The sequence below is a fragment of the Scylla paramamosain genome, chromosome 26 (genome assembly GCF_035594125.1).
Source record: "Scylla paramamosain isolate STU-SP2022 chromosome 26, ASM3559412v1, whole genome shotgun sequence".
NCBI classification, from domain to species: Eukaryota; Metazoa; Arthropoda; class Malacostraca; order Decapoda; family Portunidae; genus Scylla; species Scylla paramamosain.
Window position 1 is genome coordinate 2,418,489 of NC_087176.1, and position 16,512 is coordinate 2,435,000.

The 16,512-nt window shown below is 39.7% G+C and overlaps 1 protein-coding gene across 6 annotated transcripts; it reads left to right on the forward strand.

Annotated features, from left to right (window-relative positions):
• The first annotated feature begins 102 nt into the window (after window positions 1–102).
• Window positions 103–11,240, forward strand: LOC135113589 (solute carrier family 40 member 1-like). Of its 6 annotated transcripts, none has more exons than XR_010274889.1 (11): window positions 103–1,034; window positions 2,448–2,581; window positions 2,955–3,194; window positions 3,822–3,936; window positions 4,071–4,273; window positions 4,486–4,741; window positions 5,762–5,871; window positions 6,171–6,543; window positions 6,770–6,968; window positions 8,279–9,669; window positions 9,706–11,240. XR_010274889.1 is itself a non-coding variant. In XM_064028883.1 (11 exons), the coding sequence occupies exons 2-11, from the start codon at window positions 809–811 to the stop codon at window positions 8,376–8,378; spliced, it is 1,956 nt and encodes a 651-aa protein (XP_063884953.1). In that variant the 5' UTR covers window positions 103–474; window positions 735–808; the 3' UTR covers window positions 8,379–11,240. The 6 variants fall into 6 exon arrangements, 3 of the variants coding, with proteins under 3 accessions (XP_063884953.1, XP_063884952.1, XP_063884954.1); XR_010274890.1 differs by having other exon boundaries at window positions 8,279–9,659; XR_010274891.1 differs by having other exon boundaries at window positions 8,279–9,653.
• Window positions 11,241–16,512: the final 5,272 nt, after the last annotated feature.

Sequence of the window (16,512 nt, forward strand, 5' to 3'; positions counted from 1 at the left end):
TCTGTTGTACCTCAAGGAGAGCAAATGAACAATATTATCTATCTATCTATCTATATACGAGAGATACGCTCAAGAATAATGTCAGTTGAAGGCTAAGCGTGACCATCAAAAACTCAAGAGTTAATCAAAGAGAATCTTATCTGTTCTCACTGATTGCATTGCGACATGAAGTTCATCGGCTATTTAGATAATCTCATAGGTCTTGTGGTGGCTGAAAATTCATCTTGCCCTTCAACAAAATTCATAGTAAATTTATGATGTAAATCTTTACTAAGGCTTCGATTCGAGCAGAGGGAATCGAAGACAGTAAACATGTCTTGGATACCCAGCGTGAGGGGCGAGGAGCAGTCTGAGTTGTGCAACCTCTAATGACCTTGCCCATTAATTGTGTCTCGTGGGACTGACAGTCTCAATCAGGCCAGTGTAGTGCTAGGAAAGAGGCTATCGGGGCTGGTGAGGTGCTCAGTTTGGTTGGTAAGTGGGTATAACACGTGATCATCAAGGAGATAATGGTGTTCAGAATTTTAGGAGCACATCACTGTTATGAGGAATAACAATGATGAACAGAACAGAACTAGGGAAGTAATATAATATCATGACACTGCATCTCATAAAAGAAGAGCCCAAGTGGACGGGACTTCAGGAGGATGCGAAGGGAAGGGGTATAATTCTATTACTAAGTCGCATATAACACAGACAAAACCACTTCTCTTTATTTATTTATTTTTTTTAAGGAAGAATATTTGTAGAGAGAATAATTTTGCCATCGAAACTACAGATAACAGAGACTTTGCTCATGTGGTGAGGGATGACAGCTACATCAGAGGAAGCAGGGGTGGAGTGCCCCCAGGAGGACGTGCCAAGAGCCGAGGACAAGCCTGATGACGCCTCCAGGAGCAGAGTGACAGCTGTAGCACCGTGCCTCTCCAGTGGTCCAGAGGAGGGGGAGAAAAGTGGCGGCTCAAACACGGGAGAGAAAGAGAACGCAGCAGTTTCTGACGATGCTGGTGGTGGTGGAGTGGACGCAGGGAAGGGTGAGTGCTTTCTTGGGACGTGCAAAAAGTCACAGCCTTGATTGCTTAGTACTGTATGGAAGAAGAGACAGAAATTTTACTGTGTATATATGTGTTAATGTAGTGACTTGGATTACAAAGATCACAATTAAAATGACCCTGGGCAATCATCGTCCTGACGTTTAAGGCGCTGCTCTATAATCTGGTCAAAGGCTTCGTCCCCAGCCTGGCAAAAGCTTCTCATGGCTTAAGATTTGTCCAGCTTTCAGATCTGTTTCTCAGTGCTTCAGAAGGTAGCCCAAGGGGAACATGACAAACTTCAAAATGGAAATGATTTAAGTACAGGCTATCATAACATAGCTGATCAAATTTAGTGGTATCTCTGAATCTATTTTTCATCTAAGCAATATAATCAGACTTGTTAAGTATTACAGCTACAGAACCTTGATCCAGTTTACATATAATTGGGTCACTTCATCTACCAAGGTTTTTTTAAGAGTAATATCTGCCCTCATAAAAATGAGGGAAAAGATGAAGGCAGACATTACCCTTTTTAAAAAACCTTGGTAGTTATTTGTAAACCAAATTAAGGTTATGTAGCTGTAATACTTAACAGATTTAATTATATTGCTAAGGTGAATGACATCTTAAAAGATACCACTAAATTTGCCAAGTTATTGTTGAGAACCCACCACCTACACTTCCCACAGCCATCCATCCACTAGTAAAACTCTTACTCTGGCAGGCAGCAACTCACATGGAGGCAGCAGTAGTCAGGACAGCACTCACTCCGTCACCAGGCACCATGATGCAAGGGAAAGCAACTCAAGGGGCTGGGCATAGTAGTAGAATGTACATGACATGCAAAAACTAACATGCCCAGCACAGCTGGGCATGTTAGTTTTTTTCACTACTAGAGAAGAGGGCACAATTACCTTGTGACTCACAGGACACTCCCCACACCAGAGGCAAGAGTCAAACACACACAGCACACACTGTTCACACAGAATGCACAAGGCTAGATGTGGGCATGACAAGTCCCACATCATTATAAGTCTAAGCACAGCCACAGAGGACACACACATGATGCAAACATGGTTGAGGAAGGTACAGCACAGAAGTGGCATAGAGCTAGACATGGTGCAACATCCCCTCCCTGCCTCCTGCCAGGTTTTTTTAATATTTCAGATTGTCACTGATTGGTCACTACTAGCAGGTATAGCAGCCAACCAGTGATGTCTACTCTCAAGGCTGTCTGAACATCACTTCCTCAATAGTAGTGGCCTCCAGCAACACTTTTAAACACTCAAATTAACACTTCACTCACACAGCCACTACAAACATTTCCCTGCCGCTGTAACATTCTGTTATCATGACATTTTCTCCCTGAACACTTAACGAAGTACAGCTCACAATTGTGTCATTGTGGCACAGGTGTGGAGGAGGAGGAGGCACGGTGGTGGTGCTGCCGCAGCTTCAATGAGCGGCTGCAGGTGTATGCCTCACACTTCCTCTCCTCGTGGGGCGACCGGATGTGGATGTTTGCTGGAGGAATCTTTTTGCTTGAGGTGTGGCATGCTTCTTTTCCTACTTCATTCATTTGATTCTCTTTAGCTTCATGATTTGTCTTATTCTGCCTGCCTAACTTTTACTTAGATAGATAGATATATAGATGTTTATTGACCACATATTACTTGGTTTTACAAACAGAAACTATTACAGAGCCATTAACAAAATATCTTGATGAAATATAGCTTAATTTTATATATATATATATATATATATATATATATATATATATATATATATATATATATATATATATATATATATATATATATATATATATATATATATATGCTTATAGTCCATAGAAATATGTTAAAACAGTAAAATTTAACTAACAAAACATTAAAACAAGTACTTTCCTCTTTCTTCCAGGTCACTCCAGGGTCGCTGCGTCTTGCTGCCATCTACGGAGCAGCACTGGCACTCACAGTCATTGTCCTGGGGGCTCCTGTTGGCCGCTGGGTGGATCGCACATCACGGCTCCGAGCAGCCCAGCTGAGTTTGAGTGTGCAGAACCTGATGGTGTGTTTGTGTGCTGCACTGCTGGTCCTCATCACCTCCTATCCAAACCTCTTCAAAGAATGGGACGGATGGGCCCTGGTGGTGGCTGAGGTGTGCCAGTGAGACAAACATTACCTGTTATTTTTATCTGGTGGACTTCTCAGTCCCAATAATCAATAGCCAAAAAGCAAAGATTTCATAAATATGGGAAGCTACATCTTGCTGATGCACCAGCTACTCATTAGCTAAACTTCACTTCAATTATTTACATGCAAGTGAAATTAAAGCTGGATGGTTCTTCATTTGCAGCAACAAGTACTACAGCAGTGTTAGTCATGAAGATTATATGAAGGATGGGAAGGAGGGCATATAGAGTTGAAAAGAAAAGATGAGATAATAAAAAAAAGGAGAAATAGGTATGTGTGGGATATAAAGCAAGATTTTTTTTCCTCTCTTTTTTAGGATTTTAAACACCCTGTTTCCTTCTAGGTAGATCATAAACCATTGTTATGAACATTTAAAACCGAAAAATTAGGTGATTGCACTGAAGGCTCATCTGAAACTAATGTGACTCATATAAAAGGTATGAAGAGTCTTAGGTAATATTCAAATAATAAATCTTTCAAAGATGGTTGCCTGGATATTGTTCTGAGATAACAGTATTATGTCAGAGCAAAATAAATGATGGGGCTGTAGGATGTAAAATATAATGGTGTGTATGTTTATCAACCACTACAGGCTGGGGTGATCCTCACAGCTTGTGTGGCACAGATTGGTACGCTGGGCTCCAAGCTGGCCATTGAGAAGGATTGGATCCTTGTCATTTGTGGCCGAGATAAAACTCAGCTGGCAAGTGAGTCTCCACATATTTCCTTTCATGGAAGGGAACTTGTCTCACTTCTTTGTTGTGGCAGGAACAGTTGCTGTTGCCTTTTCCTTTCTTCTTAGTGAAATAAATTACAGTTTTTTTGTGTATTCCTCCCCTAGGAATGAACAGTGTGCTGAGAACAGTAGACCTGAGTACTGAGGTGCTGGCTCCAGTCATCGTGGGTGCAGTGATGACCTCCTTTGGCCTGATGGTGGGTGGCATAGTCATTGCTTCCTGGAATGTGGGCTCTCTCCTGGTGGAATACGGCCTCCTCCACCACCTCTTCTACTCCAATCCACACCTGCAGAAGTCCAAGGGAGAGGTGTGTAGGATGTGGTAATGTGGTGATTACTGTTTGTGTGCTATATGTCTGTCCAAAGAGAGATTGTAATTGAAAATGTACCCCTCTTCCCTCACACACACACACACACACACACACACACACACACACACACACACACACACACACACACACACACACACACACACACACACACACACACACACACACTGATCCTCTACTTTCATCCACAGGTAAACAATGAGGGAGGAAGTGGAGAAGGAGAAGAAAACATAGGGTCTGAAGGAGATAAAAGTAGCCAAGAGTTACCTGACATGGAGGCTGAGCGGCAGAGGCGAAGGGAGGGGCAGGGCATGAGCCAGGCCCTGGAACGCCTTACAGTGGCCTGGAGTGCCTGGAGAGCCTACATGCACCACCCTGTTAGGAATGCTGGCCTGGGTCTGGCACTGCTCTTCATGACTGTCCTCGCCTTTGATAACTACTCAAGAGGTACATAAATATTTGTGTGTATTTAACTAGTATGTGTTTGTATCTGTGTAATGTCCTGCATGTGTTTGTGTGTGTGTGTGTGTGTGTGTGTGTGTGTTGGGAGGAAGGGATGCATTCTTACTGACTTGCTTCAATAATAGGAGAATTTAAATGATCAGTCTCACCTAGTTGTGTGATTTCTGGGTGTCAGATTGATTTTCTTGGGCTTGATCTCAGGGGCCAATGCACAATATAGGGACAGTCATGCTCGAGTTGCAGTCTGCTCAGGGTCTGGTCAAGTATTATTACATGCATTTCATTGGAAGCATTCACACTGGTCTCCATTGATGATATGCATGTAATAATATGTGACTGGACTGTGACCTGAGTGTGACCATCCCTATAATGTGTATTGGCCCAAGGGTGTTCAGCTTTTAGTCCTGTTATCATGGTTGTCCTGATGTTGATGCACTACAAACAAACAAATGTAGCTCTAGGATGTGGTAATGTGAAAAGATACTACATACAGCCATATGTACATCCCAAAAATGACTTCATATGCATAGCTTCTGATGCAAGAGTTGAGAATGTATGCATGACCTTGTAAGGTACTTGTACATAAACAAATTCCTTTCATGAACTTCTCATGCACAGTCAAGTATTCCAGAGATATGTATGTATGTGGTCAGTGAAGCTCAGTTCTTTCTCTGGAGGCTTAGAAGTGAGGGAATCTTGTGAATGGGATTGCAAATGTGAATGTATGCATGTAGATGCCTCTTCTCAGATACTCTTCTTTGTAGGGGTCTTCTTAATATAATGGCTTTATATATTGATCAATATAAATTGTCATCATCTTCATTATCCTCATCTCTGGTACTTTGCTTGTTTTGAGGAATGCCCTGCAAGGATATCCTTGGGATGTGTATAGAACTGTATTTTTGCTTACATTACATGCATGACTGTAGAATATGAGTCAGTATTATGAAGTCACTCACTTTTGTGCCTATCTTTTCACACACACACACACACACACACACACAGCCTTCGTGTATGACTCTGGAGTGTCAGAGACTGTGCTGGGTCTTCTGACGGCCGTGGCTTCTCTCTTTGGGATCTTTGGCTCCCTTGCCTTCCCTGTGCTGAGAAAGAAGGTCAGTGCTGTCATGCCACTCGCTTCTGAATGAATGACTAAAATGTTATTGTAGTAGAAACTTTCCATTTTCTTTTCATAGTGTGTCTCCTTGTCAAGAATGTACATTCTCTCTCTCTCTCTCTCTCTCTCTCTCTCTCTCTCTCTCTCTCTCTCTCTCTCTCTCTCTCTCTCTCTCTCTCTCTCTCTCTCTCTCTCTCTCTCTCTCTCTCTCTCTCTCTCTCATGGAATTGTTCTTTTCAGATAGTGAGTGGAAGGGAGGAGAGCTAATTGGTGATGAAACTCCTAATCTCTCGGCAGGTTGGCTTGGTTAAAACAGGCCTGGTGGGCTTTTGCTGTGAGACTCTGTGCCTGACATTATGTGTGGCATCTGTCTTTGCCCCTGGAAGTCCCTTTGATGCCTCTGCAATCTTATATGGCCCTATTACTTCTGGCAAGGCTCCTACACTCCCCAACGCCCCAGCCATCCCTGCTGCTTCACCAGCCACTCCACAGTACGGCTTCAATGCCTCCTCAGTGCTCAGTGATTCCCGCAGCTTGGTGGTGGACTTCAACTCAACCTTGGAGGAGCAGCTGCCTCCTGACCTGGACTCTGGTGTGCAGGAGGAGGAAGAGGAGCGGGATTTCACTTTCGTCATCCTCTTCATGACTGGAATTATCACGTCTCGTTTTGGTGAGTGGCTTGTGTCAATAAAATAGCAGTAGTATTAGTAGTAGTAGTGGTAAGAGTAGTAATGGTAGTGGTAATAAGAGTAATTGTATTGGTGAATTTTTTAAGTTATGAATTGTGTCCTTTAACCAGATATTTTAATACAGAATTTGCACTTATAACTTCTTATAATGACATATTAAACAATGATATACATCAAATACTAACCTGAAGTATCCCAAATCTGCAGGACTGTGGCTGGCCGACCTGACAGTAACTCAGATCCTGCAGGAGGGGGTGGAGGAGGGGCAGCGTGGAGCCATCAATGGGGTGCAGTCCTCCCTCAACCAGAGCCTTGACCTGCTGCGTTCTGTCCTGCTCATCATCCTGCCACGGAGGGAAACGTTTGGCTTCCTCGTCTTGCTGTCATTCCTCTTTGTGTCCATGGCGTGAGTGGTGGTGGTAATGGTGGTGTACTGGTGGTGGTAGTGGTGGTAATAGTGTAATAACAGTGGATGCTTATTTCTTCAGGATGATATGGATTATTATTATGGATTTTTATTATTATTATTATTATTATTATTATTATTATTATTATTATTATTATTATTGTTATTATTATTATTATTATTATTATTATTATTATTATTATTATTATTATTATCATTATTATTATTTTATTTATTTATTTATTCATTTTATTTATTTTATTTTTTAATTTATGCAATTTATTTTTTTTTTTATGCAAGAGGGGTGCTGGTCAAGGGTAACAAAAATTAGGAATAAAAAGACTCCATTGAAGCATCAGTCCCCAAACAGAGGTCAAAACTAATAATAAACCAAAGAATAAGTGTCTTGAAAGAGTTCAAGTCATAGGAAGGAGATGATACAGAAGCAGGCAGGGAGTTCTAGAGCCTACCAGAAAAAGGGATGAGTGATTAAGAATACTGGTTAACTCTTGCATAAGGTGTTATATTCAGCAGGTTGATACATATATATAGCTTGTCTGTCTACCTACCTGGATAGCATCAACCACCAAAATAAGGTTCTTTATCCATACACATTTTTCTTCCTTTTCTTTTTTGGAAGAGACATTTATCAAGCATTCTATTTTTTTTCAGATTTATTCACTTTTTTTTTTATTTATTTATTTATTCATTTTATTTTAAATATATATATATATATATATATATATATATATATATATATATATATATATATATATATATATATATATATATATATATATATATATATATATATATATATATATATATATATATATATATATATATATATATTTTTTTTTTTTTTATTACTATTATTAATTAATTAATTAATTAATATTATTTATTTATTTATTTATTTATTTATTTATTTATTTATTTTTATTTTTTTTATTTTTTTTCTTGGTCTGTCTCCTCTGTGCATAAAAAAGTAATTCATCCACACGCTGTCACCCACCAGCAATTCCTTATATTAAACTGAAGTCCATCAGCCCACATGACTCATCTTGTCTTGGCTACATCCCTCTTTAAAACATGAACATGATAGATCAGAATTATTATAAATGCTTACCGTCTCTGCAGTGGCAATGAAATTATAACGTGAGGTATCTTTTTTATAGAAGATATCAATATGGTATCATAATCATGTGCGTAAGTTATCTCTCATTTAATTTTATACGTTCCTATTCATGGTTGTATATTTTTGTATCTGATTATTTTTGTATGAAAGTTAATCATGTAATTCATTTCAGGTTCCTCATGTTTGCCTCCTATGTTCGGACCTTCCTGATTAACAGCACCAAGCCTGCTGCAGTGCCAGAAGGACACCAGCTCAAGCCTGCTGATGTGTGAAGGGAGGCAGGATGTGAGTAGTGGAAGTGGCCCTCCCTGCAGCACCTCACCCCAGACTTGCCTGTGTGAGGCTCTGCCAAATAAGAAAATATCCTGGTGATGTATCTACTGTGTACCATGAGAGAGAGAGTGAGAGAGAGAGTACCTTTATCATAAGTGCCTATGGATGTAATTTTTTTATGAGATAAGTTTTATGGCAGAATTATGTGTTGCAATAATCATTATGTGAAAAGTTTAAGTAATCACAAATGATATGTTAGGATATGGAGTGAAGGCATGGAGCAGGAGCCATGAGTGTTGTGTAGTCCAATTCTTGGCTTCTAAATGGTTAAGAATTGTATCAATGCCATTCCATAGTGATAGCATTCATTGTGTAATTACAGAGGGAAGATAAATCACACATACAGTATATATTATTTCTAACCCATAATGTTCATTGCATGACATGATGCAGAGAGGGATATAAACCAGTACTAAGCTATTACGTAAAACACATAATGCTGAAATAAGACCTAAAAATGCACTAATATAGCTTTACAGGGAAAAAACAATTGCATACATATACTGTTCCCAAGGCCGAGTGCTCACTGTGGGGCTTCAGACTTGCCTTCACTAACGTGTATTATGTACCACTTAAATCCAATCAAAGAAATCTGTACACCACCTGCCCACACCCACACAGGCATTGGTCTTGCCCCACATGCAGGTCAGGTACAAGTAAACAGGTGTGATTGAAAGACATTGAATAGCTCAGTGAGAATATAATGTTGTGTCCTGTACCCCTTTTACTGCCATCATTGTCCTTTTGTTAAGGAAAAGCAACATAAGAAATGTTTGTATGGCCACACAGAAAAAGGGAGAATATAGGTAAATTTTCTGTTTTAAAGGCTACAGAATTAGTTAAGAATTTGTAGTACATGTAGTTAGTTTTTTCTAAGTTGTTAGTAATTATGGAAAAGTCTAACAGTGAAAGGGTTAAGTCACATAGTAATTATTTAAGTCAGTTTAGCATAAATTAGTTTAGTTTATTGTTCCTATTCCATGTATTCCAAAAATATTCTGTGCTTGTGATATTTATTGGTTATTGCACACTAGAATAGCATGATATGCATCTGCAACTCCATTTTTTTTTTTTTTTTTTTTTTTTTTTATGTAGGAAGGACACTGGCCAAGGGCAACAAAAATCCAATAAAAAAATATACCCACTGAAATGCCAGTCCCATAAAAGGGTCAAAGCAGTGGTCAAAAAGTGTGTGTGTGTGTGTGTGTGTGTGTGTGTGTGTGTGTGTGTGTGTGTGTGTGTGTGTGTGTGTGTGTGTGTGTGTAGCTTCCTGTGGGCCCTGTATACAGCAGGTTGAATGACTGTTGGGTGCTGCTGTCAGCAACTCGTGTTGAGGTGGAATGAGTGAGCTGCTTGTGTGCTGTCAGTGCAGTTTTTGTCGTCACTGCCTAAGAACTGTTGGGTAGAGAGCTTGGTGAGTGTGTGTGTGTGTGTTTGTGAGAGATATTGAGAGAGAAAGAGAGAGAGAGAGAGAGAGAGAGAGAGAGAGAGAGAGAGAGAGAGAGAGAGAGAGAGAGAGAGAGAGCATGTTTGTTATAGCTATCAGTTATATTTCATACTCAACAGTAATTCACAGCAGGAGAATTATGTGCAATACCTGACATATGTAATATTTTTTTTTGTCATGTATAAAAAACATTAATCTCAATATATTCACTTCATAATTACATGGATTATAAGCAATACCAGGACTTAATAATTTCTGTATTTATGTTTTTATACCACAACAAGGCTGTAATAGTAGTGCTGTGTGTGCAGTAACTGAGCCAGGGTGTGTTTGAGGATTCACAAATGGTGCCTGCCCATAACAGTGTAATTTTAAAAGGTTAACTTTTTACTGCTGTATTTTTACTTTTATAAGGTGAAAAATACACTGCTGTAAGTTGTAACGTCACTTTAATCAGGTAATGATAAATACTGTTAGAATTGTTAATGTAAGTCTAGGTATCCATTATCTACCTACCAGGCTGAGGTCTTCGTTAAAGAAAGGAAGCCTGGACAAGGTCACAAGTTGTTTCCATGCCTCATTAATATCAATAAGGTGCCATGTCAGAGCTGTGATTCCTGTGTGCTGTGCAATATTGTATAAGTGCCATAACCTCCTGAAGTGCAAGTTGCTCAAGCAGGAATATACTTGTTGCTTATTCCTGCAATCAAATATCTATTCTTTATCAGTAGTATACAAAAAGACATTTAGGAGTAAAAGAAAATAATATTATTTTTAGAACTTCCATGTATTCTCATTCATATGATGTATTGAAATGTTGCATTAATTCAGTGTTAGCAGTGGTGGTAGGGTAACAGTCTGTACCCAGCACACCCCAACTCTGTGCTGAGGGAGGAAACACTCTTATAGTATTTCAAAGCATCACAATCTTCATTATTTGTGTAATTTAAAAAGAAAATATGAACTTATTTACTGTTTCCCTTCATCAGGAAGAAGGTAGTAATAAAATAATCTCGAGAGATATAGTTCTAAGTATATTTTCATACATAATGTTACTAAAAGGGAGAACTACTATAAATGCAAGTTGTGGCAGTAGGAGAGAGTAGCCATTTGTATTCATTGAAATCTTTTTACTGTAACACATTACTGTATTCACACTACAGCAGCTCAGAGAGATAAATGTATATTTTCAATGTGTCTCTCATATATAACTTGGTACAGTATCTGCTGGCTGTATTGCAGCTCTAATGGTGCTTTGTGAAAAAATGGTGCATGTCTTTTTATCATTTTTGTATTACTGTAAAACCATCACAAAACTATTTTAATAAAGAGTAAGAATTTTATTTGCAAAATAGAACTGTTTTTGTAGTTTTCCATCAAATAGTGGTAAGCTGGTTCTTATTAGCATTTTATGTACACTTGCTTGTTATGTATATTTGGTTTTTCCTGTATGTGTGTAACAAGTCTGAGAAAATACTTTCAATATTGATGTGGAGTTCCAGGTTGTAAATGAAATAACTGATGCATTAATATATGATGTCTTGGAAGTACAGTAAATTTCCAACACCAGGAAGATATGATGGCAAGATGTAAAACTATCAGGTAAAGTAGAACACATTTTGTCAGCTATCTGAGGAAGAAACATATATATATATATATATATATATAGAGAGAGAGAGAGAGAGAGAGAGAGAGAGAGAGAGAGAGAGAGAGAGAGAGAGAGAGAGAGAGAGAGAGGTTGTAACAAAACCGACCCTTGCACTAGAAACACACGTGTGAAAAAATAAAGATAAAATGACATTGCAATAAAGTAGATGAGCATGGGAGTGTAATTTAAAGTGTTAATGAACTAATCAGGCAATGAAGATTTTTTTTTTTCCAAATGAGGAAACGTTAACATGAAGTGAAAAAAAGGCTCCCAATAACCTTTTCACATAAAAAAAAAGTGAACAATATAACACATAAAAAGCCACATTGCAGTACACAAGATGAGTGTGGGGACATAACTCAAGGTGTTAATGAAGTAGTCAGGCGAAGCAGAACATTTTTTTTGTCAACCACCTGAGGGAACGTTAAGATGAGTAATGGGACAACATAAAAAAAAAGACAAAAATCTCCAAGAAAACATAATCCCCACGCGTGAAACGTACACAAGTAAATAGAAAAACATAAACGAACACAATTCCAGTACAGCAGAGGAGCATGGGAGCGTAATATAAGGTGTTAATGAGGCTAGTTTTTAAAGTCACGCAGCCCGCGCCTCATCTGCTCAGTGTCAACAAACAAGTGGAGCGTTCGATCGTTGGCGGCCAAAACACCAAAAAAACACCAGAAAATGAGCAAACCAGGTAATTGAGCACTTTTCTTTTGGTGTTTCTGAGGAGTGGAGTACAGAAGATGTGGAAGGTGTGGAGGAAAGCCGTGGGTAAGCTGTGAATATCAGTGAGAATGGAGGATTTTAAAGTAGAAAGGCGAGGGTGGAGGGAGGGGTCAGGCCTTATCTTATTATTTTTACGGTGCCCTCGATTGTGTTTTGTGTCTTAATCACTCCTCATTGCCTTCATTTCCTTCCCCCGATGTGATCTGCGTGTTAGTTGTTACCTGAGGTGTTGTAATTAAGGTGCAGCAAGTGAGGTGTGATGCCCAGGTGTAATAAACGTGCCTCGGCAGCTTAGGGCTTACCTATGGCTTGGGCAGGCACACAGGGGCGGCTCGGTGAAAGGCTAGCTATGAAATGCGACGCGAAGGACCCCTGTATGGTCCAGGATGTGTGGCATTTCTTTGTTTCACTAGCTAACCAACACAAAGGATCTGTGCATTGAGGTCAGGAATCCACATGGGATCCACGTTTCACTGCCGCTGTTAGGGGCAAGCGTTTGGGAATGTAATGGCGGGTATTGTGAACCTAGTAGCGCGGGTTTCCTTCCTTCTAAAGAGACGTTTGCATGGCAGAAAAAAAAAAAAAACTGGCAGTGTGACAGTGGAACTTGCTGCAATTCCAGACTAACTTGATATAACTTTTGGACTTATTAGTAGCTGAAATAGTAAATTTATAGTTTCACCCAATATCCCCGATCTCTACCCACACCCCTCCCAACCCTTCCAGCAAGCATGGGGGCCTGTGGGAAACTGGGGGGGGTTTGGGGGAGGGCACAAACGAGTGATATATAGACTGAAAATGTAGGGAAATTTCCCTAGAAGTCAAGTAAATTTCCTAAAACCTATTATAACCAGGGGGCTGTTCCCCCCCCCTGAACCCCCACCATTAGTATATTCGAACACAACCAGAAAGTTAAGGTAATCTAACCAAACCTTACCTAACCTAACCTAACCTAATCTTACCAAACCTTACCTATCCTAACCTAACCTATGCTAACCTAACCTAACCTGTCCTATCCTATCCTAACCTAACCTATCCTAACCTATCCTAACCTCAGTCATGCTCTAGGTGCATGACTGAGAGTCACACACCTGGAGCGTCTGCACAGCACTGATAACAAACACACAAACACACTCCAGCATTGATAAACACACACACACACACACACTCACTATCCTTTCACTGTGGAAACAGGATCTCAGCTAAAAACTGGGGTAAATCTTTGAAATTCCGTCCTGACCTTATTATTCGTTTGCGACAAGGTAATATGGAGTTAGAAATGCTCCTAGCAGTGTGATCTAGACTGTGAGACACTTCATACTTATGTGTGGTTTATTGGGGGAAACTATAATTATACTGCTGAAATTGTACTAGGCACACACCAAGGGTCAGTCACAGCATCACAACACATATGCATTTATTGGGGTACAATCATGGATTAAGTAAAGACAAGTCAAATGCTGGTTTAACACTCAACATTCCATGTTTGGCATTACTAACTTCATCATTTTGATGTATTGTATTGGCTTTGTGAGCAGTTAACCTTTTCCTTCTGGACTGTGAAGGTGAGGGTTTGGCGCACCATGGATGGCAACACGTCTGAATACTGGTAACACTGTGGCAATTGATAGTCATCTGGTCATGGTAAAATAAGTTCCAAGTGCACATGCACTCACTGGTTGATCTTGTTCATGCACAGAATGTACCATGTGGTGCATATTTTCTTTTTACTTAGTTGGATGGAGTATGACCACCCATACAAAATTTTGAACAAAATAAACTTCCTAACCTCAGTAATACCACAGCAGGATTGTCATTGTAACCCAGACTAACCTAACCAAACTCTTAATAGGCTCAACTTTATGAACCTCTGTCATTATTAAGTTAAGTTACAAACCATTTGTTGCTATGCTGAAAGTACAGTTGCTGCAGTCATTGGATGTGCAACTAAATAGTCTTAGAACTTACTTTGCCAGGACCAGCTGAGTAACCTCTCCATACCATCATTGCAGCACCTGTAGCGTAGTTCACAATTAAATGCACCTACATTGGACTACTTATAAACTTTATTGAATTTATGAATTTATAAGACATCTTTGAACAACCAGTAAGATCCATTACTAATCACGTTAATACCCTGTACTTTTACCCAGGCCTTTCCATCTTTTGTGATTGCATGGATAAATTTGACCCGTTTAGGAATTATCAGTTAGGGTTGTTATTGTTCATTATTTCTAGAAGAAAGAGGAGGTTTCATTTATTCAAACTTATATATACTGTTTTCTTTTACTTATCCTTTTTTATTCCAATGCACTGGAAGTGGATGGAGAAGATAGTTGTGAAAGTAAGTTGAATCCATACATTTAGCATTGTTGCTCCCAGGAGCAGGTGTGAGATGGTTCTAGTAGCCTACATAAACTAACAAGGTAAATGCAAGGAATGCTTTATCTCTGATGCTTGATTATTAACACAGACAGTTATATAATGACATGAAAATCTTGCTTTGCCATGATTTATCAAGCAGTTTTCAATAAAAGACAAAACAGATCAACCTCTCAAGGGAATATTTCCTTTGCTGGACAGACAGTTTGAAATTGTTTTAAAGCACAACTAAACAGGATTGAAGGCTTCCAATATTGTACTGACCCTGCCTGCTCACTGGTGTGCGAAGCATCCAGGGTGTTGCGTCCCTGCATGGTGGGGTCACGGATCATTGTGACCCGGCTAGTGTTAAGGCAGGAACCTTGTGCACTGGAGGACCACTAGAGTTAAGATGTAAGGCTGGTGTATGAATGATTGCATTTAGGTTTGGCATTTGTCTGTTTATTTCTAACCCTCACGTGTTTTAGTATTAATTATATTTGTGAGCTTATGCAGAGATAACTAGATATGTGTTTTTTTATTTTAATATTGTGCAAGCCTCTTTTATTTGGTTGTTTTGTTTTGCTCATGTTCTCAGCAAGTAAACATTGTGCTGAATGCTAAACATGTTGTTCCTTGGTGCTTTCCTGCCAGTTGTATTTGAAAAAGACACACATGCATGCAAGTACACTCAAGCATGGACACACACACACACACACACACACACACACACACACACACACACACACACACACACACACACACACACACACACACACACACACACACACACACACACACACACACACACACACACACACACAAAGTAAAAAGCTTTAGATCAATATATTCACTTTTTAATACCACCAGATCACAGGTTCATTCCATCAGTAAGAAAACCCTAAATTTTTTTTATCTCCAGTACTAGATCACATATCAACAATGTAACAACACAAGCAGACAAAAGGATAGTTGATGTACACAGGGCAGCTCCACCCAGACACTTCGGAAAACTGTCACACTAGCCACCACACCAGGTCACACATGTACACCCAACCAGCCACACTCAGGAAACACTGCAGCCACCACACCACATCACACATGTACACCCTTTCATTCACACCCAACCAGCCACACTTAGGGAGCACACTGTAGACACCACTCCACATCACACTGCAACACCCTTTCATCCACATCATACCAGCCACACTTAACACACTGAGCCACCACACAACATCACCCATCACCACATCATGCACACCACACCAGCCAGCCAGGAGCACCAAGGAACAACAGGGCCGCACCACCGCACGAGGCACTGCACCATAGAGTTAGCCGGGCCCTAGAGGCGGCATGTGCCCCTCCAGTGGATTCCCTGAGGCGCCCGTCCCTCACTCCCACACTCACACCTCCATCCTGTCTTTTCTTTGCAGGGACGTACGCTAGTGCCCGTGCTGGTAAGTTTGCTGCCTGATGTGTTTTGTTTTGTTTCTCATTTGGTGCATATTTTCAGTACTTGATGCATTTGTTTTGGTCTCCTTTGGTACTCTCTTTCGCCTTCTGGTTGCGCTGTTTATTTGGCATGCATGGGGCACAGTACATTCAGGCATATTGTGGTTTACAGGTTAGTTGTAGAAAAAAATGGTAAATTGCAATTAATTGTAGATTTAGATTTTTACATTTAATGACTTGAGATTTTTTTTGTGTTTTTCCATGAATGTGAATGCTGACTTTGTATATTACGACAAACGATAAAATTAAACAGCTCATAACTTTAAAATCTTCATGAATCACTTTTTCAGTTACAATTTGCCTGAACATTTTCCCTTCCTTATAAGTTTTCACTTATGTATCCTTCTGGCATCACCTTCACTAGAGTCAGGGT

What these genes read in the sequence shown, in the direction of transcription:
- LOC135113589 (XM_064028883.1), top strand. Translation starts at nt 809, where the DNA reads ATGACAGCTACATCAGAGGAAGCAGGGGTGGAGTGCCCCCAGGAGGAC. An exon ending in GAGGAATCTTTTTGCTTGAG is followed by an intron (nt 2,582 to 2,954) that starts GTGTGGCATGCT and finishes TCTTTCTTCCAG; the next exon opens with GTCACTCCAGGGTCGCTGCG. An exon ending in CTTTGATAACTACTCAAGAG is followed by an intron (nt 4,742 to 5,761) that starts GTACATAAATAT and finishes ACACACACACAG; the next exon opens with CCTTCGTGTATGACTCTGGA.